Source organism: Gouania willdenowi, chromosome 1, assembly GCF_900634775.1.
Source record: "Gouania willdenowi chromosome 1, fGouWil2.1, whole genome shotgun sequence".
Lineage (NCBI taxonomy): Eukaryota > Metazoa > Chordata > Actinopteri > Blenniiformes > Gobiesocidae > Gouania > Gouania willdenowi.
In genome coordinates this window covers 24,459,083-24,483,052 of record NC_041044.1, presented here as the reverse complement: position 1 = coordinate 24,483,052, position 23,970 = coordinate 24,459,083, and the positions used below count along the sequence as shown (strand labels likewise).

Here is a 23,970-nt window from a genome sequence, read left to right as displayed (position 1 = left end):
AAACTTCACAATCAATCACGTCGCAGAAAGGAAAAAACAAAAAACAAAAAAGTAAGATGATTTTCCAAAATAATTATAGTCTACTTGGCTATGGAGGTAGATCTGTGTTTTTATCATTCAATAAAAAAAAAATGTTTACTAAAATCAAAAATAAATATTTTCAGACCCAAATAATTGCATTTTTAACACTTTTTTTTCTTTGATTGAAAATGTTTTTGTTTGTTTTTTTGTATTAAATCAAACTTTTTTTGATTGAAATTTTATTTTGATTGAAATGTTTTATTTTTTGATTGAATAATGAAGACACAAATGTACTATGGAAGCCCAAAAGAGTCAGAATTAAATAAATAAAAACAACATTTTGAAATAGATACAATTTTGATCAATAATAGACAAATATATAATATGGCCATTAAATTGTAAAATAAGGTAATATTATTATGGAATATGTTTTATTATTATTTAATATATAATAATGATTATTATCTTATTATAATTACGTCATAATGATTATTTTAACAATGTCGTGGTTTTTAAAATAATGACTTTTTATTTGTTTTCCAAGATTTTATAAAATAAGAAAACATTTACAAAGTCAATTTTTATTTCATAATGTCCTTTTCCACAATGGCCTTTTTATTTCATAGTGTAATTTTCCAGCAGAATCAAAGCTAGTGGGCTGGACCGCTGCTTGATTCTTTAAGACTGATTAGTTTTTTTGTACTATCCACAATATGGCCCAAATACAAAAAAGACGAATTCAATCAAAAAAATTAAAAAAAAAGTGTTCAAATGCAATTATTTGGGTCTCAAATAGTTTTTGCATTTGAACACTTTTTTTTTTTCTTTGATTGAAAATATTTTTTTAATTGAAGTAAAATATTTGTTTTATTAAATAATAAAGACACAAATCTACCTCCATACTCTACATAAATTAAATTGAATTAAATGGATAAATTCATATACATTTAATAAATCTTGCACACAAACAAAGGGAAAACAGTCAAATTGTCATTATTTGTTAGTTAATATGAAAAGGTTTTACTGGTCAAACCTAATTGATATCTATCTAAAATGTTGGTGGATCATGAATTTAAATGAGTTTGACTCCCCTGTTCCTCAGCCTTCTAAATATGTATTTTACATTGAAATAAAATAATGCTGTACTTTGTTTATAAATGGTAAATAATGTTGTTGTGGGATTTTAAATGAGATTGGCACTTCCATATGGATCACCTATTGGCTTCAATCAATGTCGAAGTCTGGGATTTACGTGATGCACTTGAATGCAGCAGTAAATGGGGACGGGGTCAGCATTATTGGGGGCGTGGCCCGAGACTCACCTGAGAAAATTAAAGGTGGGCGTGTCTGAGGTGCGCGCTGTGCATTGCGCGCGAGCGGCAGCTGAGGAGACAGCGCACAGGAGGAAGAGCTGCGACTTTCATTCTTCTACTGCTTCTGCTTTGTGGCTCAAAGGTCTCCAGGCAGGAGCTGCTGGTGCAAACCCGGACAGGCTGAGCTCACCGACACTGCCTGCAGCTGATAAACAGGTGTGTTGTGAATATAAAGACTTGGTGGTGAGCTTTAAAGTGCAGGCTTTAATTAAAGAGTTGGGCTGTAAACTAGGAACACCTGGTCAGTCAGCGTTAAAACTCATCCTCCAGAGTCACAGCAGCAACTTTATAATGTAGAAAGTTTGACTCTATCAAGGTAAAGAGGAGCTCAAAGAAATCAAGGTTTTACATTGACGTAAAGTCAGTGTTAATAAAGTTTGTGAGGGTTTAACATGTAAACTGATCAGCTGTGTAACACACACAGAGAAAACTGGAAAAACGAGCTTGTCCTTCAAACCTTTAAGTCTTTATCTGAGATCTGTAACCCAGCTCCCTTCACTGGTGCTCTTTGTGAGATTGTGGTTTCTTTTTTTTTTTTTTTTTTACCTGATTTGATGGACTGGCTGCACGCACACACCCTGCTGCCACATTCAGCCCCAGGCTACAGAATAGACCTGAGTACACCCAGAAAGCCTTGGGTTTGTACAGATCTTATCTGTTAAGCAGTATTAACATGACCCGTGTTGTCTCCTCACTCAAGCAGATTTTTTTTAAGCCCGTAGGCTATTAGTTTTCTTCTAACTTTTGTTTTACATTTTATGTATTTGTTCAGTTGAAAACACTTTTATGATCTGGACCTGCCCCACCCTAAAACCTACAGAGGATCCAAACATGTTGGCGTAACCTCATGTCTCTCCCTCATCTGTCTGAGATCGAAGCAGCCGAGCGTTGGAATGTGTCGGAGGAGGCAGGAGACAAAGATTGGACATGTCTGTGCAGACATTGAAAGTTGATCTGACGGGATTTGAACAGTTTTCTAAGGCTGGCGATGCTTTTGAATTTAGTGTCAACCGTAAGAGGTGCTGATCGAATGTTGAAATGTGCTGCCGCAGAATTTGTGCAACTTCCTGAGGAAGTTATGCCAGTGGATCACACAGCAAAGACACACGCACATGAAGGTCACCAGTTAGGTTCAATATTTCTGTCTGTTGAAGTTGTTTTGTACACTCATGGTGAACCCTCTGAGCTGCCTGGAGAAATGTCCTCCATCGTCTTGAGCTCATAATGAACTTAAGAGGAACACATGAGACACCTTGTGCACTGATCCCTTTATCCCTCGCTTGGACATGACATGCTCTTAAACAATAAATCATCTTGAACATAAAGGAAGTGGATTCTAATCGACCTGAGTCGTCACTGTGGGATGTCGAGCAAATCCTTTAACAGTAACTGCTTGCATTGTATGTCAATTTGGATAAAAGCGTCTGCTAAATGAAATTGTAGATTTGTAATCAACCACATTTTATGGTGACAATAATTTGTTTTGTATTCAAAATCAGAAGTTTCTTTTTTTTTTTTTTTTAATCCCAGGGTGAAATTACTTATGTCACAGACGCTTGAGAAATATTAAAAGTGAAAAGAGTAAACGCTAAATAAAGAGAAAATGTACGTAATTCTGTAAAAGACTTTGTTGTGTAAGGATTGTGTATTTTCATGGATAGTTTTTGCAGAGTTTGCATGTTTTTTTTAAACGTATCAATTTGGGTTTGTGGTTTGTTTGAGTTTTAAAACAAACTCTGCTAAAAGCCAAGGACAAGTAGATACCATTAATGCTTATACACTAAACTGGAAATGCTACACTGTGATAACCCAATAATCTACTTTTCACTATTAGATCCTGTTTTGCGCCCTTAAGGCTGTGATTTGAATGTGGGAAAGTGCTTCATACTTTAGTTAGTTCTTTAATTTTTATTGAATTCTATATTTGTAGCCAGCCTTTTCCTTCCCTCTAAGGTGAACTGGTGTCAGTCAAATGACATGACTCACCTTCAGGTCCCTGTACCTGCATGTCAGACAGTGTTTGTGCTGTTGGTGTGACTGACGGCCAATAAACCAATCAACACTGCATTAAGAAACGGATTCTGTTCTGCTGGTTTCTGTGTTTTTTTTTTTTTTTTTAAATTTTTTTAATTTTTTATTTTTTTTTAAATTGGATTTAGTTTTATGACGTAAGCCTCTGCAAAACAAAGTGCTTCCTCGTGCGTGGATCATACCCTGATTTGTGTTTCAGGTGATCATGTAACAACGTAGACGCAGTATTTCCCATTCTATATGATTCCATTACCAATGATGTAACCTATAAAAACGCTTCCATTGTTCTGTGTTTAAGCTGACATTAGAAGTGAAGAGGGGACTTGGTCCGCACTGTCAGCAACTTCCTATCTGGCAGAAGAGATGACTGCCACCATTGTTCCTAAATCAGTCATATCATTAGATGGACAATGGTTTGGGAGGGAACCTGCTAACTTAGCTGCCCACGTAACCTTTTGATGCATCAATATGAATTTGAATTCAGATTATATTCTGTTTTTATTTATACAGCCATTAGTGATGACTCATCAATCAACACAATTCCAGCATGTCCAGACGTTGTATGTGAAGCAGCCGTCAAGAACAGAATGATTAATTAAATTTATTTTTTCTATCTTCAGGCATTTATTTTTTAGGTTTAGTCTGGGGTGTGGTCATGAGATAATGACATTTCTACCCCTCTGCCCAGACTTGCTCCCACATTCCTTCACCTCTGTAGCTACAGATCTACATCAGGACAGATTTAAACACCCAAGGCTTCAGCTAGTCTGAATTGGACAATGCAGCGTGTAACGGCTCCCCTGTAACGTTGCATCTGGAGGAAATCGGGGGATTCTATTGGACAGTTCTGTATGTAATGAGAAGGATTTGTGGAATTCTGTTTAATGAGTTGGTGTTGAAGGAATGTGGGCCAGCAAACCTAGATGGGTAGCCTGGTGATAAGCCACACCCACTTCCTTACTTTTTGTAAGAAAGTGGGTATAGTAGTAGTAATGTCACCGTTTCTGCTCACTTCCCCGGTTCAAAAAAACACAGCCGTACAGAAAGAACGTCATGTGTCCTGTAATCACTTGTATTAAACATTGAATAATACGAGGAGAGGATGGATTCCAGGCTAAATGGGCAGATGAGGAGGTGAAGTTTTTGATCAAACTCAGATGAAAAGTTAGTGATTCACTTTGGTCTTTAGGGTAATATTTATAAGGCAGTTTAACTTTCCGAACTTACTGTATGTTTGGGTGATTAGTTGTATTTAAAGCTTATGTTGGTGAAAATACAGAAAGGACCGTTAGACCTTTTTATAATGTATTCAAATGAAAATGGTGGTCTTGGCACTTTTGCCTCACCTTAGATTCAAATCAATATTTATTAGTTTATTGAACCTCAATGTAAAGTATGTGACATTTTAATCTCTTTAGGTTATCAGAAGATAAATATTATTGTAGATGCAGCATTTGAGGGTAGACTTGAACCATCAAAAATGCTGGTTGCATTGTCGGTATTTGCAAGTCACCAGACTCTATTCAGAAAAACGTGTATTTGTACCTTTTGAATAAATGATGGCTGGGCCTAGAATTCTGGCCGCCAAAGCTTTACTGCACAAGCATCTGCATCAAGAAGTTTGCTTTTGAAAAGTGTTAATATTGTGATGTCGAGGCAATAATATGCTGGATGATAATGCTTAGGCCCAGTCTCGTGTGGTTTAATTCTATGCTGAATCAAACCACGTGTTTGTCCCTTTGTTTCAACACACCTGATCATTAGAAGCTCAGACTTCTTCACAGCTGATATTAGATTTATTAGGTTCAGGTGTGTTGGGAGCCTGATTGTAATGATACAGCCACATGTTGGATGGAGGTTTGATAATCCAGTTTAAAACTCAACATTTAAATACTCTCCTAATACCGTTGTCATTTTTGTCCCAAAGCAACCATGACTGATGCAGACAAGTTCCTGTATGGGGACCGCAGCTCAAACAACCCTCTGGCTCAGGCTGACTGGGCTACCAAGAAGCTGGTATGGATTCCCAGTGAGAAGATGGGCTTTGAGGCCGGCTCCATCAAGGAGGAGCAGGGAGAGGAGTGTGTGGTGGAACTGACGGACTCTGGAAAAAAGGTAAGAGTCAGTCAGACATTTACTGTTTCAATCATTTATTCTTTTCTTTTTAAATGCTTAGTTTACTACTAAAGTGTAGTTTTAAAGTTGCAGGGATTGGTTTATTGTTGACTTCATAAACAAATATTTTAAAGCATGTGTAAACCACCTTGGTATGCCCATTGTCTGTAACCTTCAGGTGAAGGTGAATAAGGATGACATTCAGAAGATGAATCCACCCAAATTCAATAAGGTGGAGGACATGGCTGAGCTCACCTGCCTGAACGAGGCTTCAGTGCTCCACAACCTCAAGGAGAGATACTACTCTGGGCTCATCTATGTGAGTCTATCTGACCATGTTGTTGTTAATTTTGTCCTCATGCTAAGTGACCATATTCACTTTCATTTCATAGATAACTTATTGTTTGTGTGCTCATGTCTCACACAGACGTACTCTGGCCTTTTCTGTGTGGTGATCAACCCGTACAAATACCTGCCTATCTACACTGAGGAGATCGTCAACATGTACAAGGGCAAGAAGAGACATGAGATGCCCCCTCATATCTACGCCATCACCGACACGGCATACAGGAGCATGATGCAGGGTACGGTAAAAAAAAAGATTGTAGATAATTCAACAATGGTGGTGCTGCATGCTCCTGCTCCACACTCACCTGACTAAGGCGTGTCTTCTTCAAAGCAGGATAAACATTCATTATATTCAGCTGTTTGAGCACAGATCTCAAATATGAAGGAAATTGTTCCCCAAAAACTAGGACTGTACTGTTTAGTTTTTCTGAGCACACAAACACTTGCACATGAGTTTTCAGGGCCTGTAAAAGCTTATAATGTACATTAGAGAAGGCTATTTGTTTGTTCACGTTTCATATCATTGTCTGCATGTTACTGAACTTTGTTTCTTTTATTTCTCAGATCGTGAGGACCAGTCTATCCTTTGCACGTACGTCTCCATGTTTTTGTTTTTTCCCTTTTGATTGGTCTTATTAAAAGGCCCGGAAACTGTTTGCACTTGTTTCAGGCGTTGGAAAGCATTTGATGTAGGAGTTGCTGAATGCAAAAATACTACTGTTGCACTTCACATTAAAAGTCAAAGTCTGTAATTATAATTTCAAGAAGTAAAATGTTGGCATTTACAAAGAAGGATTGCAGCCTTGCTGCTCATACTGTGTAAGAACATTTAAAGTGTTTCTGAATCTTCTCCTGGTCTGTGTGCAGTGGAGAGTCTGGAGCAGGAAAAACTGAAAATACAAAGAAAGTCATTCAGTACCTTGCACATGTCGCCTCATCCTTCAAGTCCAAGAAAGACCAGGTTAGTAAACTGTGAGAAACGTATCAACAGACTATTAAACTCTGTCTTATTACAGTTTAAGGAACTCTTCTGTAATGTTACTGTACATGGTGTAGCGTCCACTGAGCGTTCTGTCTCAAGCCTTGACGTGTCTCACTCCAGTCTTTACTTGAAATTTTTAGCTCAGTGTGGGTTTGTGTGTTTATTAAATGTAAGCTATTGTACAAGTTACAACATGAATCCTGTCTTTAATCAGTGACACCAGGTTTTCACTGTTTGTTTACTGATTTGTTTCCTTCACCTCTCCTCACAGGGCAGTGTCGTGTTGTCACATGTGAGTGTGTCTCTGACTGTATTATTCATACCTAACTAACATAAAATGTTGGTCTATCGGAGCATTGTAGGAAACTTGTACACAACCATCCATAAGCATTTTAAAGTAACTGATGTACATTAGTGGGTGACAATGCATTATTGTATGAGTTTATTTAGAAGGGTTTCATCAATTCATTTAGAGGCATTTATCACTTTATGTTCACCCATATACTTTAAGATGTTAGACATGCTTCTACCTATTATAGTTTTTACTTACGGTAGTCAATGACTGTTTTTGGCTGCATCAGGTGACAGTATCTCACTCCACACAACAGCTGTTTGTAGATTGTAGTCTACATAGTGCTGTGGATGTGTTACATTGCACTGCTCCTTTCCCTTAGGGGCTCATTGGCTAACCTGCTTGTGGTTTCCTGCTCTTGTATGTGCCTGCATGAACTGGGACGGCTTTGCCGCTGTGCTTGAGCGGGCTTGCAATTCTGCGGGAATGTACAGTGGAATGTGTCAAGATTGATGATCAGTGTGTCTGTGGTAACAGTTCCTGAGGTTGTCCTTTGGACGACAAAAGCCTGATCTAACCATTATGGGATAAATAATTATGCCGCTGGGAAGAAGTGCATGATATCTCGCTTCACCTGTTTGAAACGTCTTATTGTTACATTAAAATGCTCGTTTGACACTTTTCCCTCTCTCTATCAGGGGGAGCTGGAGAAACAGCTGCTACAAGCAAACCCCATCCTCGAGGCCTTTGGCAATGCAAAAACTGTCAAGAACGACAATTCATCAAGATTTGTAAGAAATCTTGGTGCAGCTTTTTTCTTTTAATTTTTATTGTAAAAGCTGCAGGTCAGCAGTAGATGGCTTTTACACTGATATCCCCATATTCATTCACAGCCCCTGTGTTTCACACACAATCCTTTGGACTTTAACTTCCTATGCACAATGACTTCTTTGTGAGTTCTGCCATGTACTGGATAAACATGAATGGCACAAATGAGGTTTAGTGTGTTACTTTTAGTAACTTTTTTCTGTAATCAGATGCTGAATGAGGGAAAAGTTTATTTTCAGAGGTTCACAAAAACAAACTGCAGTTTACTTGTTGTTTACGCTTTTTTTTTCCTTTTACTGGCCCTTCTGTAGCTTTTCAGTTGACTATAAAAAGCCACAAAATACACCTTAATCCCTGATAGTTATGGTAGGCGTTTGTTCTAATCGGTGTATCTTTTATGCATTGATTATGCTTAATTTGTTGCAAAGTATGAATCTATGCTCTTGTACTAGTTTGGTCTTGCTCTGTAACATATTGTTTAGATCTATGGTTGATAACTATCTGTGCTGTAGACTTGCATGTTTTAAATATCCCCCAACACAATAACATGTGATTATGTCTCCCTGCAGAAAAAGTTACGAGCTGCTAGTTTCAGCTTGATTTTTTTTTGAAGCAGGGAGGTATTTGGGACATGCAGGGGTGCAGCCAACCTCTGTTCAGGTCATATCCCTGATTTTTTTTTATTTATTTTTTTTTTTTTTTAGAAAAAGAGGATAGGAACCATGTCTTTATGATTATATGCAGCTTGTTTATTTCCTTTTTTTTTTTTTCCACCAGGGAAAATTCATAAGGATCAACTTTGATGTGAATGGGTACATTGTTGGAGCAAACATCGAAACTTGTATCCTTTTCAAAATGATAAGCTTTACACTTTAAGATGGAGAATTGTTCTCTCCTCCTATCCAGTCCCTGAGTGAACACAAGCTAAAGAAATGCTTTTCTGCATTTTCTGACCTTAGAGGGCCTCTTGGACAAGTATGCTTTCTATTCTAATGCACAAGATCATATTAGTTAAGTAAAATGCATTAATCAAGACAATTTAAAAAAAAAAATAAAAATAAATAAATCTTTAATGAGAATATACCAGATCTGTTGGAGAAATCTCGAGCTGTCAGACAAGCCAAAGAGGAGAGGAGTTTCCACATTTTCTACTACATGCTGACTGGAGCAGGAGACAAGCTGCGGAGTGAGCACTCAAACCAACTCGACACTAAGACGACACTAATAGCTTCTAAATGAAAGCAGTGTGTGATAGCGTGCTTGTTGATCACAATACTTTCAGTTTGAAGACTAATCAACTCTTTATCTTGGCCTATAGTCTTATTGCAAACTTCTCACATTACTGCCATGTTTTTATATTTGTTGATTAAACTATTTACAGAATAAGCATTTGGAAAATGATGTAATTTCTCCTTCCTTTGCAGCTGAGTTGTGTCTGGAGGATTATAGCAAATACCGTTTCCTCTCTAATGGAAATGTGACGATCCCTGGGCAGCAGGATAAAGACATGTTTACTGAAACTGTGGAGGCCTTCAAGATCATGAGCATCCCAGATGAGGAGAGGATTGGTAATTAACATTTCAGTGGTTTATTAATGTTTAGTTATTGTTTGTCATTTTTTAAGGATAACTTTCTAATAAACTCAGTGGTGTTTACTTTGAATCTATCCATCTTAAAACTAAATGTACATAGGTATTAATTCACATTAAGGAATTGTACTTTTCTAGTGTTTAATACAGATGTGCAATCATTTTAAAGGGGAACTAAACATAAATGTGACTTTTTTTTTCTTAACTTTTTCTAAAGTAGTGTTGGTGTGAATAAATGTTTGCTATACAGTAATGGTATATGTCTCTTTCCCAGGTTTATTGAAAGTAGTGTCTGCAGTGCTGCAGTTGGGAAACATGACTTTCAAGAAGGAGCGACACTCTGACCAGGCTTCCATGCCTGACAACACTGGTAAGCAGTGCACCATCACATGTTTCTCATCTTATACTGTTTGTGCCTCCTTCATGGCATTTATCAACCTTTTCATATTGACCTTTAGCTGCTCAGAAAGTCTGTCACCTGCTGAGTGTCAATGTGACCGACTTCACACGAGCCATCCTCTCTCCAAGAATCAAGGTGTGCATATCATGCATGTAGCATTGTTCGGGATTAATGATGAAGTCCTCCACGCACCTTATTTTTTGATTCTTTGTGGAAACGAGCAGTTTTTCATTGTTGCTTGGTGTGTTTTACAGGTCGGCAGAGACTATGTCCAGAAGGCACAGACGCAGGAGCAGGCCGAGTTTGCTGTTGAGGCTTTGGCCAAAGCATCTTACGAAAGGATGTTTCGCTGGCTTGTCATGAGAATAAATAAAGCTTTGGACAAGACAAAGAGACAAGGCGCCTCCTTCATTGGCATCTTGGACATAGCTGGTTTTGAAATCTTTGAGGTGAGGCATTTAGCTTTAAAACCATGAAATATAGAATGAAATGTATAGTGAACTAATGGTTCCTCTGTAGGTAAGAGAATCTTGCCAATAAATGGTGTTGAAGTTAACATTATTAGGAGATGCTACAGATAAATTTTGGACTGGTAACAAACAACATTAAGCTTTTAAAGCTAAAGGCCATGGGATTTGCCCAAGCAACTCTTGTGGCTCTTATCAAGTTTGCTACTGTTTTCCTTTTGACTGTAGTATCAGCTTAGCCTGCTTGCATGCTTTTTGTAATAACTATTCTGCAAAAATATTTCATTTGCAGTGTTGGCAGAGAAATATTTAAATACACATCAAATGAAATGAATTGACATGGCAAATTTTCCACTTGTTTTACAAAAAAACAGCCCTCTTATTTGATAAAACCAGGTTACCTAGTTTTAGTCTTACCTGGTAAAACCAAGCAAAGAACTGCTACAATCTACTCAAACTCAAGTTTTTTATACATTTGTCATGTCAGCCACCATGTATAGACTTGGTCTTTCTGCTCAGATATTTTTTTATTCATTTCATTTATTCCTTTAAAGAGCTTTGTGACCTCTTTCAGTTGCAAATGGAACAGATGGCACCACTTTTACAGTTTAAAAGGCTTGAGTAGGTTGGTTTTTGTAGGATTTGTCAGTGGACATCATTTTTGGAATAATCAAAAATGTAATTTTTCTTCCTTAGCTGAACTCATTTGAGCAGCTGTGCATAAACTACACCAACGAAAAGCTGCAGCAGCTCTTCAACCACACCATGTTCATCCTGGAGCAGGAAGAGTACCAGAGGGAAGGCATCGAGTGGAGCTTCATTGATTTTGGCCTTGACCTGCAGCCCTGCATCGACCTCATTGAAAAGCCTGTAAGATGTCCTTGTTTCTGCCATTCAGGCCTCATTCAGTGATCCTGCATTTGATTTGTCTTGTTTGTGTTTTTGCAAAAGTTACGGCTTGTTTTCTTAACATGAAGAAGCTGCAGAACAAGTTGAATGGTGTAGATAAAGCCTCAAACTCGTGACTGCCTCAAACTGACACATGCTGACGGCTTGTTTGCTTACTTACAGGCGGGGCCTCCGGGAGTCCTGGCTCTGTTGGATGAAGAGTGCTGGTTCCCCAAAGCTACGGACAAGAGCTTTGTAGAGAAAGTGGTTCAGGAGCAGGGAACTCATCCCAAGTTCCAGAAACCTAAGAGCTTCAAGGATGAAGCAGACTTCTGCATCATGCACTATGCTGGCAAGGTCAGAGCTGATAGAAAGATGTACTTCGATCCCCAAGAGAGAAAGTCTAGTATTGCAACATTTTAGACAAACAATAACACACAGAAGAAAGCAACAAATAATAGTGCAATATATAAAATACATACTCTATATACCTGTGTGTATACCAGTGCTTAATTTGTAAATCATCAGGTCCCGGAACACCAGCCGCGTGTTGTTCCGGCATTAAGAGAGACAAAAAAAAGTCATAGGATAAAACATTTTGAAAGCGCCTTTTGCCAACTAAATGGGCCAGTAATGTCATGTGAACACAACCAATTAACCTAAATGTTTAATAAAAGAATGATGAATGTACTTCATCCTTTGCTCACAGCATGGAAAATTAAGCACAAAATGAATCTGGAGCAACACATGGTCATTTGGGTTTCTTCTGTGGGTGAAGAGCCTTTACAAATGCACCAGATTTTCATTTTATTCAAGATAGGATGACCTTTAGGATAGTTAAACTAAAGCCGCTGAGTAGAATTGTTCTAAAGCGATGGACCTATAAGGACTGCAACCCAATTTAAGTTTCCCGTTTTCTGCAGGTGGACTACAAGGCTGATGAATGGTTGTTGAAGAATATGGATCCTCTGAATGAGTGTGTGGCTTCTCTGCTCAATCAGTCCACTGACAAGTTCACTGCTGACCTTTGGAGGGACAGTAAGTGCTGAAAACACACTTGCAGGCATTACGTTTAGTTACTAGTGAACTGATAATTGATTTGGATATAGAGAAATGTTAATGTTATGTCTCTGCAGTGGACCGTATTGTTGGCCTGGACAAAGTTGCAGGAATGTCTGACTCGATGCACGGTGCATTCAAAACCCGTAAAGGAATGTTCCGCACTGTTGGACAGCTGTACAAGGAGCAGCTGGGAAACCTCATGGCCACGCTTAGGAACACAAACCCTAACTTTGTGCGCTGCATCATTCCCAACCACGAGAAAAAGGTACAATACAGACAATTCCTCTACTGTAGATAAATTTGAACCTGGTGAGCTTTTATATTACAAATGTTGAAGAAACATTGTTATGCACTTGTTTTTTCTGGTAACCGGCAGAAATCTGTTATTAGCTAAATGTATCAAATTGATTGTGAGTAATGAGTATAGTGCAGTCTGGAAGGAAGCAATGAGGCCATATTCAATACATGGCATGTGTCTTAGGTCTATTTGCCTTCAAAAGGAGTATCTAACTTGCCCAAAGGTTTGGTAAATTATATATATTTTAAATTAGTTTCCCTCCCCCAGGCTGGTAAACTAGAGTCTCACCTGGTTTTGGACCAGCTCAGATGTAATGGAGTGTTGGAGGGAATTCGCATCTGCAGACAAGGTTTTCCCAACCGTATCGTCTTCCAGGAGTTCAGACAGAGGTGACCGATTTGATATTTCTAACTTAATATTTTTACCTGAAGAGTAAATGTGGTCACACTCCCTCTCCTCTGGCATCACTAAACTAAGATTTGTTACTTTACATACCCATCAATGAGTGACTGAAATGAAACACACAGTAAAATATGTGCAAATCGAATAAGTTTACTCCTACTGCATGTTTTTATCGACAGTTTCCCAGTGATCTATTTCCGTTTCTCTTTATCAGATATGAAATCCTCACTCCAAATGCAATTCCCAAGGGATTCATGGATGGAAAACAGGCCTGTGTGCTCATGGTGAGAACACTCAGGTTAAGGTGTTGGACTCATTAAACTAGTTCTGGAGTCTTTTCTAAAACCATGTTCTGTGCCAGATCAACGCCCTGGAGCTGGATCCAAACCTGTATCGCATTGGTCAAAGTAAAGTGTTTTTCCGAGCTGGAGTCCTGGCACACCTGGAGGAGGAACGGGACATGAAGATCACTGATGTGATCATCAGCTTCCAGGCATGGTGCAGAGGATACGTTGCTCGCAAGTATGAACAATTGGTTACACAATATTGAGTCTGACCTCAGATGTAAGTGGTTTTCTCTCAGAGACCATCCTTCAGTAAAATCAAGGATGTTTGATTTCCTACATCAGAGCATTTGCCAAGAGACAACAGCAGCTGACCGCAATGAAAGTCATCCAGAGAAACTGTGCAGCTTACCTCAAACTCAGGAACTGGCAATGGTGGAGGCTTTTCACAAAGGTAACTCCTGAGATTTTGTGATGGAGCCACTTCACTTACTGGGCTCAACCTAATACCGTCTAGCTGGAAAATGAAAATTTACAACAAAATATTTCTCTGAACTTGGACACAAATGTTTTCTCTTTTCGAAGAGGTCTCCAAGTTTCTTCGCCATTTGTGGATTTTTTTTAATTTTCTTTCCTAAACTCAATGACTTAACAAATTTAAGAGATTACCTAAGAAACTTAGACCTTGTTAGTTCAACTGTGAGATTATTTTGTTTTGTTTTTCCTTCCAAAGGTGAAGCCGTTGTTGCAGGTGTCCCGTCAGGAGGAGGAAATGCTGGCAAAGGAAGAAGAACTAGTTAAGGTGAAGGAGAGACAGCTTCACACTGAGCAGCAGCTAAAGGAGTACGAGTCCAAGCAGCAGCAGGTACGACACAGGAGGAGCTAGACCCCCACCTTGGCTTTGAGCCACACAGTTTTTTACGTTGTAAAATGGCCAACAGTTTTAAGCTCAGAACTGTGAAAATCTTTCTGGTTTCAAAAAAGTTCTTCCTCAGCTAGTTTTTTTTTTAGCACTGAATTCATCTCCATTAAAATGAAATTGAAGCAGCAGCAAAACTGCTGTGTATGACTGTGGCATTCCTTTTTTTTTTCTTTTTTTTTTTTTACCTAAACATAACACTGCTTTTAGGCACTGTTTTATAATGGGAAATATGTTAATTAAAGCTACTGTGGTTGAGGCCAGGAAATTTTAAGCAAAAACTAAAATTCTGAGTAAATAGATTTGATTTCAATAATGCTATGTACAGTAGTTCCAAACCACTTTACAATACCAACTCATTCTCACATCAATGAGACTGAGCTCCCATGCAAGGTGCTATAGTCAACCATTTGGAACAACTTAATTAAGAGTTCAGTGTTTGACTCATGGACACTTCGAACACACAGGTATAGCCTTAGGATTGGAACCTACAACCTCTCAATCAGAAGGCGACCCCTTAACCAACTGAGCCACGGTCGCCCTTGGCTCAGGTAATAGTGTGTGACAAGATGGAAAAAAGAATACAGTACGTACTGTGTTTTTGAGAAAAAATGTTTAAAATTGATTTAGCAAGTATGTTTACAATACTATCTACAGTAAAACATTTTGCACTGCAGGCTAAAGTTAATAAATCAAAAATCTGTGAATAGTTTGTGTATGACGTCTGAAGATGTGCATGTTTGGTGTTAAATGAGTAAAATTTTCCCCAAAACTTATAAAACCTGAGTAATGGACTTAAGATTTTGCAATAAGTTTCATCAGTGTTGAGGCTGTATTTTGGTGACAGTTACAAACCTTTAGCACCTGTTTTATTGTGATTTTTGCAAAATGTGACTATATTTTGTGCATGGGAAGTATGATTTCCTTGGAATAAGACAATAGGCTCTGGCATCTTATGCTGCCTGGCCTCTAAATGGACATTTGAAGTTATTAACATTGTATTGTCAGTCACAGCTAAACAGATTATTAAAGTCAGTCTTGCTACCATAATTTAAAATGGATACTCTCTTAAGCTAGATTGCAAAGCTAATTTATAAGTTGAGTTTTGTAAATCAACCTGAAAGTACTTGCTTCTTTCTAATAGCTGGCCTCTGAGAAGTTGGCCCTTCAGGAGCAGCTCCAGGCCGAGGCAGAGCTGTGTGCTGAGGCTGAAGAGATGCGATCCCGTATTGCAGCCAGAAAGCAGGAGCTGGAGGAGATCCTGCATGACATGGAGTCTCGCCTAGAAGAAGAGGAGGACCGTGTCACTCAGATGCTAACGGAAAGAAAAAAGATGCAGCTGAACATCAATGTCAGTTGAGTCTCCATTACAGCACGTAGTATCAACAGTTTGACTGCTGACTGTTACTATTCTAAATTGTTTGTTTTAATGCAGGAGCTTGAGCAGCAGCTAGATGAAGAAGAGGCAGCCAGACAAAAGCTTCAGATGGAGAAGGTCACCACAGACTCAAAGCTGAAGAAACTAGAGGAGGATGTTATGGTGCTTGACGACCATAACACCAAGCTTAACAAGGTTTCAAGACATTTTATTTACAAGGCGTTATTGAGAGGAGAGAACGTTCTGTATCCCAGAGAAGTTAATAAAACTGAACCAAATCATATTTTTACAACTCTTCAGGAGAAAAAACAACTGGAGGAGAGGATCTCCGAGTTCACCACCAACCTGACTGAGGAGGAAGAGAAGTCTAAAAGCTTGCAGAAACTCAAGAACAAACATGAAGCCATGATAACTGATTTGGAGGGTAATTGTCTCCTGCTAAGTCTGTATGATCCATTATGAAGTTACTAATCAGGATGCTTTGTGTCCAGAGCGCCTGAGAAAAGAGGAGAAACTGCGTCAGGAGTTGGAGAAGATCCGCCGTAAACTTGATGGTGACTCAACTGATCTGAATGACCAGATAGCAGACCTGCAGGCTCAGATCGCTGAATTAAGAGCACAGTTGGCCAAGAAGGAGGAGGAACTCCTCGCTGCATTGGCCAGGTTAGAGGAAGGATGGCGCTCAATATCTTACCCCCATATTTCCTACTCAAATTCCAAATCTACGGTCATGCTTGTTTGGCGCTAGCTCTGCTTCACCCACACCTAAATGTGATGTGTAGCTAAGGATGTGGGATTGTGGTTCTCCATGAACAAAGTTAGACCACTATTACACGATACTAAAGGTTTTACTTTACTTTAAGTGCTGGACTGCTCCATAAACTTCTCACAGTAACTTGTGGTTTCATCTTTGGTCATTGACTTCAGGATTGAGGAAGAGTCCTCAGCTAAGAACACAGCCCAGAAGAAGATTCGGGAGCTGGAAGCTCAGATCTCTGAACTTCAGGAGGACTTGGAGCTTGAAAGGCAAGCTCGCTCCAAGGCTGAAAAACATCGCAGGGATCTGGGTGAGGAGCTAGAGGCCCTAAAGACTGAGTTGGAAGATACTTTGGATTCAACTGCAGCACAGCAGGAGCTCAGGTAACAGCAGTCTGTGGAGACTGGGGTTCAACAATGACCACAGCAGCTGCTTGCAGTTACTTAAGGGACTACATTAGCCCTAGTGTACCAAAGGGAACTCTACTGTCTCACGCACGAGGCAAGGGACAATTTAAAGATTTCTGACATCGCAATGGATATAAGACTATTTCTCCATACAGGTCCAAGCGTGAGACTGAGGTGGCACACCTAAAGAAGGCACTTGAAGATGAGGCAATTTTTCATGAGGAGCAGGTGGATGACATGAAGCAAAAACACAAGCAGGCCTTTGATGAGATGAATGAACAACTAGAACTGGCTAAAAGGGTAAAGAAATGAAGGAATCTTCAATATTAAAGGGAACAATAAAAATATATATGAATGTTTTGTCTTGTATCATTCCTGCAGAATAAAGCGTCAGTGGAGAAAACCAAGCAGGCTCTGGAGAGCCAGCTGAGTGAGCTGCAGATTGAGCTGGATACTCTGACCAAAGGCAAGTCTGACTCTGAGCACCGGCGTAAGAAGGCTGAATCCCAGCTTCAAGAGCTGTTGATTAAACTTGAAGAAAGTGAGCGACAGAGACAGGAACTTGATGGGAAAACCACAAAGATGCAGGTATGAAGTAAGACACAAAGACCGTTGTTTATAATCTGTTAATGTTGGTCTTTCTCTTGTTTATAGAAAGAGTTAGAAAATGCCAACAGCCTCCTGAGTGAAGCAGAAGGAAAAAACATCAAATCCAGCAAAGACCTTTCTTCTGCTGAGTCTCAGCTTCAGGATATACAGGTAACGATACTTGATCAACACATCCAACTACTTTTCTCCATTACCCTTTCATAAAAAGTGTTTGATTTTCTATTCTTTCTTTTTTACGCATTATAGATTTAAATCATAAAGCATACCTTTGATTTCTAAAACCACTGATAAGTTTATTTAATCTTTGATCAAAGGGTTAAAAGCCATTAAATTGTCTGGAAATTTTCTATACAGGTTTAATATTATATTTGGTGATATTCTCTCATTTGAAAGTTGTGTTTAGTAATGCATCTTTCCTGAACACGAAATGTATTTGTAATTACAGGAGCTGCTCCAAGAGGAGACACGTCAGAAGCTAGCACTGTCCAGCCGTCTGAGGCAGTTGGAGGACGAGCAGAACAACCTGCGGGAGATGCTGGAGGACGAGGAAGAGGGCAAGAGGAATGTGGAGAAGCAGTTTTCCACCCTGCAGATGCAGGTCAGTTGCTTACCACTTCTTTACATAACTTGCTGTGAAAATTGCAATTTAACTCTTCAAGCACTTTACATATGACCCCCCCCCCCCCTATAATTTGTGTAACATGTTGTTCCCGCAACTTCACCTTCCACTCTCCAGCTAGCAGAGCAGAAGAAGATGGTGGACCAGGAGTGCTTATCACGGGAAGAGACAGAGGAAAGCCGCAAAAAACTCCAGAGGGAATTGGACAACTTCACTCAGCAGTTGGAGGAGAAGGCGTCAGCCTACGACAAACTGGACAAGACAAAGACTCGCCTGCAGCAGGAGCTGGATGATATGTTGGTAGATCAGGACCACCTGAGACAGATCGTCTCAAACCTGGAGAGAAAACAGAAGAAGTTTGATCAGGTTGGTGGACTGTATGGATACATTCTGAGTTATTTGGCTGAAGAATGTTTAATTTGTCATGTGATATATTTGTTCCAAAGCAAATTAAATTGGAACTGATTACAGCTGAAGCAAAAATACATATTTCAAACTGTTTTATTTTTATTGAATTTCAACTTGTACTGACATTTTTAGGAGGGTTAGATTGTAAACCTTTTATTCTAATGTCTTGTTTTGTTAATGAAAAATGTAAAACTAGATTCCTTTCTTATCAGATGCTTGCAGAGGAGAAAAGCATCTCCACTCAGTACGCTGAGGAGCGTGACAAAGCTGAGGCTGATGCCAGGGAGAAGGACACTAGAGCTCTCACACTGGCTCGTGAACTGGAGACCATGATAGACCTGAAGGACGAGTTGGACCGAACCAACAAAATGCTGAAAGCTGAAATGGAGGACTTGGTGTCCTCAAAGGACGATGTTGGCAAAAGCGTGAGAAAACCACTTTTAAAGGGCTTGATCGGCACAGATGATCGCTCAGCACAGGATTCACTCTGTAAATCCCGATCTGCAGGTTCATGAGCTGGAGAGGTCAAAACGTGCTATGGATCAACAGCTAGAAGAGATGAGAGTTCAGCTGGAAGAGCTGGAAGATGAGCTACAGGCCACCGAGGATGCCAAACTGCGTCTGGAAGTCAACATGCAGGCCATGAAGGCCCAGTTTGACCGAGACCTACAGGCCAGAGACGAGCAGGGAGAGGAGAGGAGAAAACAACTTGTCAAGCAGGTATGGGATCACTTCTTAAAAAAAGCATTATTTTTTTCTCCGCAAAGCTAAATGGGTGACATTTCACTCCAATCAGGTGCGTGAGATGGAGGTCGAGCTGGAGGAAGAACGCAGACAACGCAGTGGAGCCCTTTCCTCCAAGAAGAAACTGGAGATGGACCTGGGAGAGCTCGAAGCTCAAATCGATGCAGCTAACAAGGGGCGGGATGAGGCTCTAAAACAGCTGAAGAAACTTCAGGTGAAATGCATGACTCTTTACACTATTCTATTCTTCACCTGAAAAGTTTGTCATAACAAATTTTTAGCACTAATACTTGTGAGCACATTATTGGATATGAAAGAAGAATAATGAAGCTGAAGAGGCTGTAATGGGACGTCATTTACACAATTTGTAAACATTCTATCAGTGAAAATGAATTGGTAGTAAGTGACATGCTTTAACTGTTGGAACTATAATGTTACAGAATGCACAACACTCTTTAGTGCCACAAATGGTTTTTAATCCTTTAGTTTGTTATGGTACTTTTTTCCAAACCGATACAATAGCATTACTTGGGTGTGTACTTGCCAATTCTGGCTACTGATACTTGCACCACAAACACAAAAAACTATAGAGAAACATGCAATAAATTTGAAGACTGATTTTATTATATATATTAAATTTAAAAAAAAAATAATAATTTTTTGACTACAGAACTGACCCCTCACGGCCAATGCCACCATTCAAAGCCGTTGGATGCAATGGGTATCGGTGAACTTAAATGAGCACGCGTATATTGGTGCAGTATTAAACTGATACCCTAAATCAGTACCGAGCATGGAGGAAATTGGGTGTCCTAACTCCAGCACTGATGTATGCATGTTTGTGCTGTAGGCCCAGATGAAGGAGCAAATGAGAGAGCTGGATGAGCTCCGTCTGTCCAGAGATGAAGCAGTTAATGGAGCCAAAGAGACGGAGAGGAAGCTCAAAGCTTTGGAAGCTGATATCCTACACCACCAGGAGGTAACAGAGAAACGTCCACCAGCATGGCTAATAGTTAGGAGGTGAAGGAAAACTGTAAAAACACCAACCAACCAACGTGGTCAGCAGTTATTTTCAAGGAATCCATCGTCTAGAGAATATCTTCAATAACATTTAAAACAAGCTGCATGGTCTTAACCTCTGTTTGAACACTCTTCTATTGGAAGTGAGCAAATGTAGCCTATTGAATAAACATGAAACTAATAGCTTAAAATAAATGGTAAATATTGACATTAGTTATATTTGCTCAATCACAGGTCTGTGGTAAGTCATGTGCTGAGTATTTTTTATTACACGTATGCTCTGAATAATGTCTTAATTGTAGAATTTGAAGCTGTAACGTAACTTTAAAATCCCCTGAAATGTTCTACAATGCACGAGGAGAATGCATTGTACATGGCCTAATCTTTAAAACTAATCAGCCTTTTTGGAAAAAGCCTAATCATTTCACCCCCACCTTAGGATTTGGCCAGTGCAGAGAGACTCAAGAGACAAGTTCAGACCGAGAGGGACGAATTGCAGGATGAGCTCAACAGCAGCAACGTCAAGAAGTAAAAAACCAAAGCACACAGAATTTTCTTCGCTACAATAATTTTTGCTAAGTGTCTGTACTCTGTTCTCCCTCGTGTCGCCTTGTTTGCAGCACTCAGCTGACAGATGAGAAGAGGAGGCTGGAGGCTCGTATCACCCAACTGGAGGAGGAGCTGGAAGAGGAGCAGCTCAACACTGAGATGGTTAATGATCGTTTGAAGAGGACCACACTACAGGTAAGGGAAACAATAGCTATTTAGTTTTCTTGGAGATGTTTCCTCTTTTAAAAAAAGAAGCTAGTTTAGTCAAGCTTTACCAAGTTGATCAGGAAAAAAAAACAAACTGATTCATTTCATTCAGCCATGAACTAAGTTGTTTTGTGTGGCATTAGACTGAGCAGCTGGCCTCAGAGCTATCCATAGAGCGCAACAACTCACAGCAACTTGATGGAACTCGTTCACAACTAGAACGCCAGAACAAGGAGCTGAAGTTAAAACAGATGGAGCTTGAGGGAACCATCAAGTCAAAATGCAAGTCCGCCATCACCACCCTGGAGGCTAAGATCGCTCAGCTGGAGGAGCAGCTTGACATTGAGTCCAAGTGAGCTGATTGAATACTTTTCATTAGATGTGAATGGACATGTGAAACGTTATCCTAAGCCTTTTTAGATTTTGTGTGGCTCATTGTGATTTTTCTAGTAGTTTTACAAACCTTGCCTAAACATGTATCATTTCTTTTCATTTTCAGAAAATGATACATTTATGATTCCATTATTTCTATTGTTCATGGTTTCAGGGAACGTCAGCAGGCCTCCAGGCTGGCCAGACGTACCGAGAAGAAGCTGAAAGAAGTGATGCTTCAAGTTGAAGATGAGAGAAGAAACACTGAGCAGTACAAGGATCAGGTGCACCTTTGCACTTGGGTTTCATTCATTACTGAGCCCTACAGTGATGCTTGGCCATGTGTTCTCATGTTTAAACATCTCTGCAGGCGGACAAAACCAATAGCCGGATGCGTCAGCTGAAGCGTCAGCTGGAGGAGACTGAGGAGGAGCTGACTAGAGCCAATGCCTACCGCAGGAAGCTGCAGAGGGAGCTGGATGATGCTAGCGAGTCTGCAGACGCCATGAACCGTGAAGTCAGCACACTGAAGAGCAGGCTCAGGTAGAACACTCATTTGAATCACCAGTGTAATGTGTTGGTGTATGAGGCAGTTGAATAACCAGGGTTGGGGTCAATTATAATTGTAATTCATAATTTGTTGCAATTATGGCGTAATTATAATTGTCATTTTAAAAATCTGTTGCTGTCGTAATTGAGTTTAGAACATTGACTTTGTAATTGCCATGAAAATTCTCTAAAAACTGTTGAACCATGTTACAGTTCTATGTATAGTTCTACACATGTATAGTTAACATTATTCAAATGTTTTAATCAAGATTTCCCACATTTTACCATTAAAAAATAAAAATAAATAAATAAATAAATCTTTGGGTATACTGACACAAGAAGGCTCAGATGTCCATACCACAAATAATAAAACCTATATTTTAATGGATTAGGAAGCCTTAACAAGGTAAACAATATTTAGGAAATAAATACGATATGTGTTTTTAGTGTATTTTACAGCTGATTTAGGAATGTTGTCATATTTCAGGCTCAGTAATTGAAAACTTAATTGTGATTAACTTTCTGAAGATAAATAATTGTAATTGGAAAAACTAATTGTAACTGAAAATTTTAATTTACCCCAACCCTGTGGATATTCTTTGTGCACACAATCAGCATAAAAGGAACCAAATGTGGGAATCCTCTGAACTTTTCTTCGGCTGAAACACCTTTTTGTTTCAGGACTGGAAACATGCCTTATACCTTCAAACGCAGCCTAAACCGCAGCGGCCTTGAGAGTGAGGATGACGCTGATGTGTCGGTTGACACAGAGCCGGAGCCTGCAGCTGAGTGAAAGGAAGAGCAGAGGGGCAATTATTTTAGATGATCAACATGTAAACATTTAGTGCTTTAGCCATGCGAAAGGTCAATTACTTGTATTTTGATCTTTGCTTTCCTGCAGCATGTCTCTATTCAGGCCAAATCACACATACAAGGAGCAGTGTTGTCTTGGTCTATTTTTCTACATGATTACATCTTGTATCAGATGCTTTGTTTTGACGCTGTGCACTTATGCCAGAAACAAAACCGTAATTTCACACAATTTTTGCATGCAGCATTTTTTCATCTCAACATTTTATTGCAGTTAAACAGTTTTCACCCTTTTCTGGTGTTGGTGTAAAGTTGTATAAATGTTTTCGCTCACTCTCATTACCTCAGCTGAATATTCACAATGCCAACATATCCAAAATGTGCACTTTGTATTTTCCTGTTCTTTTTCTAGATGACATACTTCACCATGGGGTCAAAGTATTGGTATGAATGTATATTCATTAAGGGTTAAGTATCACTTATTTCACACTGTGTGGGTGGTGGGTCATGTACGGTAATTGCTCAGTGTTTTTCTGTGCAGCACATTATAAATGGTCTGCTAATCACATTAATCTCAATAAATCCACCCTTTTTTAGAATATTTCTTCTCTATTAAAGAACTACTCGTCATTGTCAACAGTGTCATCTCCAGGATTTCTGTATTTTATAAAAAGCATTACTCAATAAAGACATGTTAAAAGCACTTTTTGTATAAATCACTACTGCTTTAGTTCGTCAATCTTCTCCAGTTGTCTACATTTTTCTATTTTTACCATATTTATGTCAGTTGTAGAGATTTGTCAAGGAACTTGCCTGTCTGGCTTTTGAAGTAATTTGTCTTTACCTAGTTTTTTTTTTTTTAGTTTTTTAAATCAAGTAAAGCATTAAAACAAAACTTCATTTAACTGCCAACAACAACGTTTTAAGTGGCAGCTCAACTCTGGTTGCGACTGGATTATAGTGCCCTCATGAGGTTGGTATCAGAAGTACATATATTTCAACCCGAAATCTTTGTGTGAACCATATATAATGTTTTAATTTAAATCTTGATAAATGACTAATATTAAAATTAACTAATTTAAGAATGTTTTACTAAAGCACCGAATACAACCGTGATCTCATGGCACTGAAAATGAATGCATTCAAATAGTATTGCATCAATTTCAATATAATGAAAATGCGCTCATTATCATGCATCCATTTATATTACAAAAGCTTTAGCTACCCTGCAACGCTTATTTA

At 39.1% G+C, this 23,970-nt stretch overlaps 1 protein-coding gene across 1 annotated transcript; it reads left to right on the top strand.

The window, feature by feature from the left end:
- The first annotated feature begins 1,387 nt into the window (after window positions 1-1,387).
- Window positions 1,388-23,431, top strand: LOC114469434 (myosin-9-like). Its single transcript, XM_028456952.1, has 43 exons — window positions 1,388-1,550; window positions 5,353-5,540; window positions 5,719-5,859; window positions 5,968-6,124; window positions 6,453-6,480; window positions 6,756-6,849; window positions 7,142-7,162; window positions 7,861-7,953; window positions 8,768-8,831; window positions 9,078-9,176; window positions 9,415-9,558; window positions 9,854-9,949; window positions 10,038-10,114; window positions 10,234-10,428; window positions 11,143-11,316; window positions 11,518-11,691; window positions 12,258-12,372; window positions 12,471-12,661; window positions 12,962-13,083; window positions 13,311-13,380; window positions 13,458-13,618; window positions 13,726-13,834; window positions 14,114-14,245; window positions 15,444-15,650; window positions 15,735-15,872; window positions 15,978-16,101; window positions 16,169-16,340; window positions 16,605-16,817; window positions 16,997-17,141; window positions 17,223-17,429; window positions 17,496-17,600; window positions 17,896-18,048; window positions 18,187-18,435; window positions 18,690-18,902; window positions 18,985-19,197; window positions 19,274-19,435; window positions 20,072-20,200; window positions 20,681-20,769; window positions 20,862-20,985; window positions 21,141-21,349; window positions 21,545-21,653; window positions 21,740-21,912; window positions 22,600-23,431. Exons 2-43 carry the CDS (start codon window positions 5,358-5,360, stop codon window positions 22,709-22,711), a joined length of 5,886 nt encoding a protein of 1,961 aa, XP_028312753.1. The 5' UTR covers window positions 1,388-1,550; window positions 5,353-5,357; the 3' UTR covers window positions 22,712-23,431.
- Window positions 23,432-23,970: the final 539 nt, after the last annotated feature.

Bases quoted from the DNA above. Each gene is read 5' to 3' on its own strand.
- LOC114469434 (XM_028456952.1), top strand. From the start codon at position 5,358: ATGACTGATGCAGACAAGTTCCTGTATGGGGACCGCAGCTCAAACAAC. The intron at 14,246-15,443 runs GTACGACACAGG...TCTTTCTAATAG, and splicing joins ACGAGTCCAAGCAGCAGCAG to CTGGCCTCTGAGAAGTTGGC. The intron at 15,873-15,977 runs GTTTCAAGACAT...ACAACTCTTCAG, and splicing joins ATAACACCAAGCTTAACAAG to GAGAAAAAACAACTGGAGGA.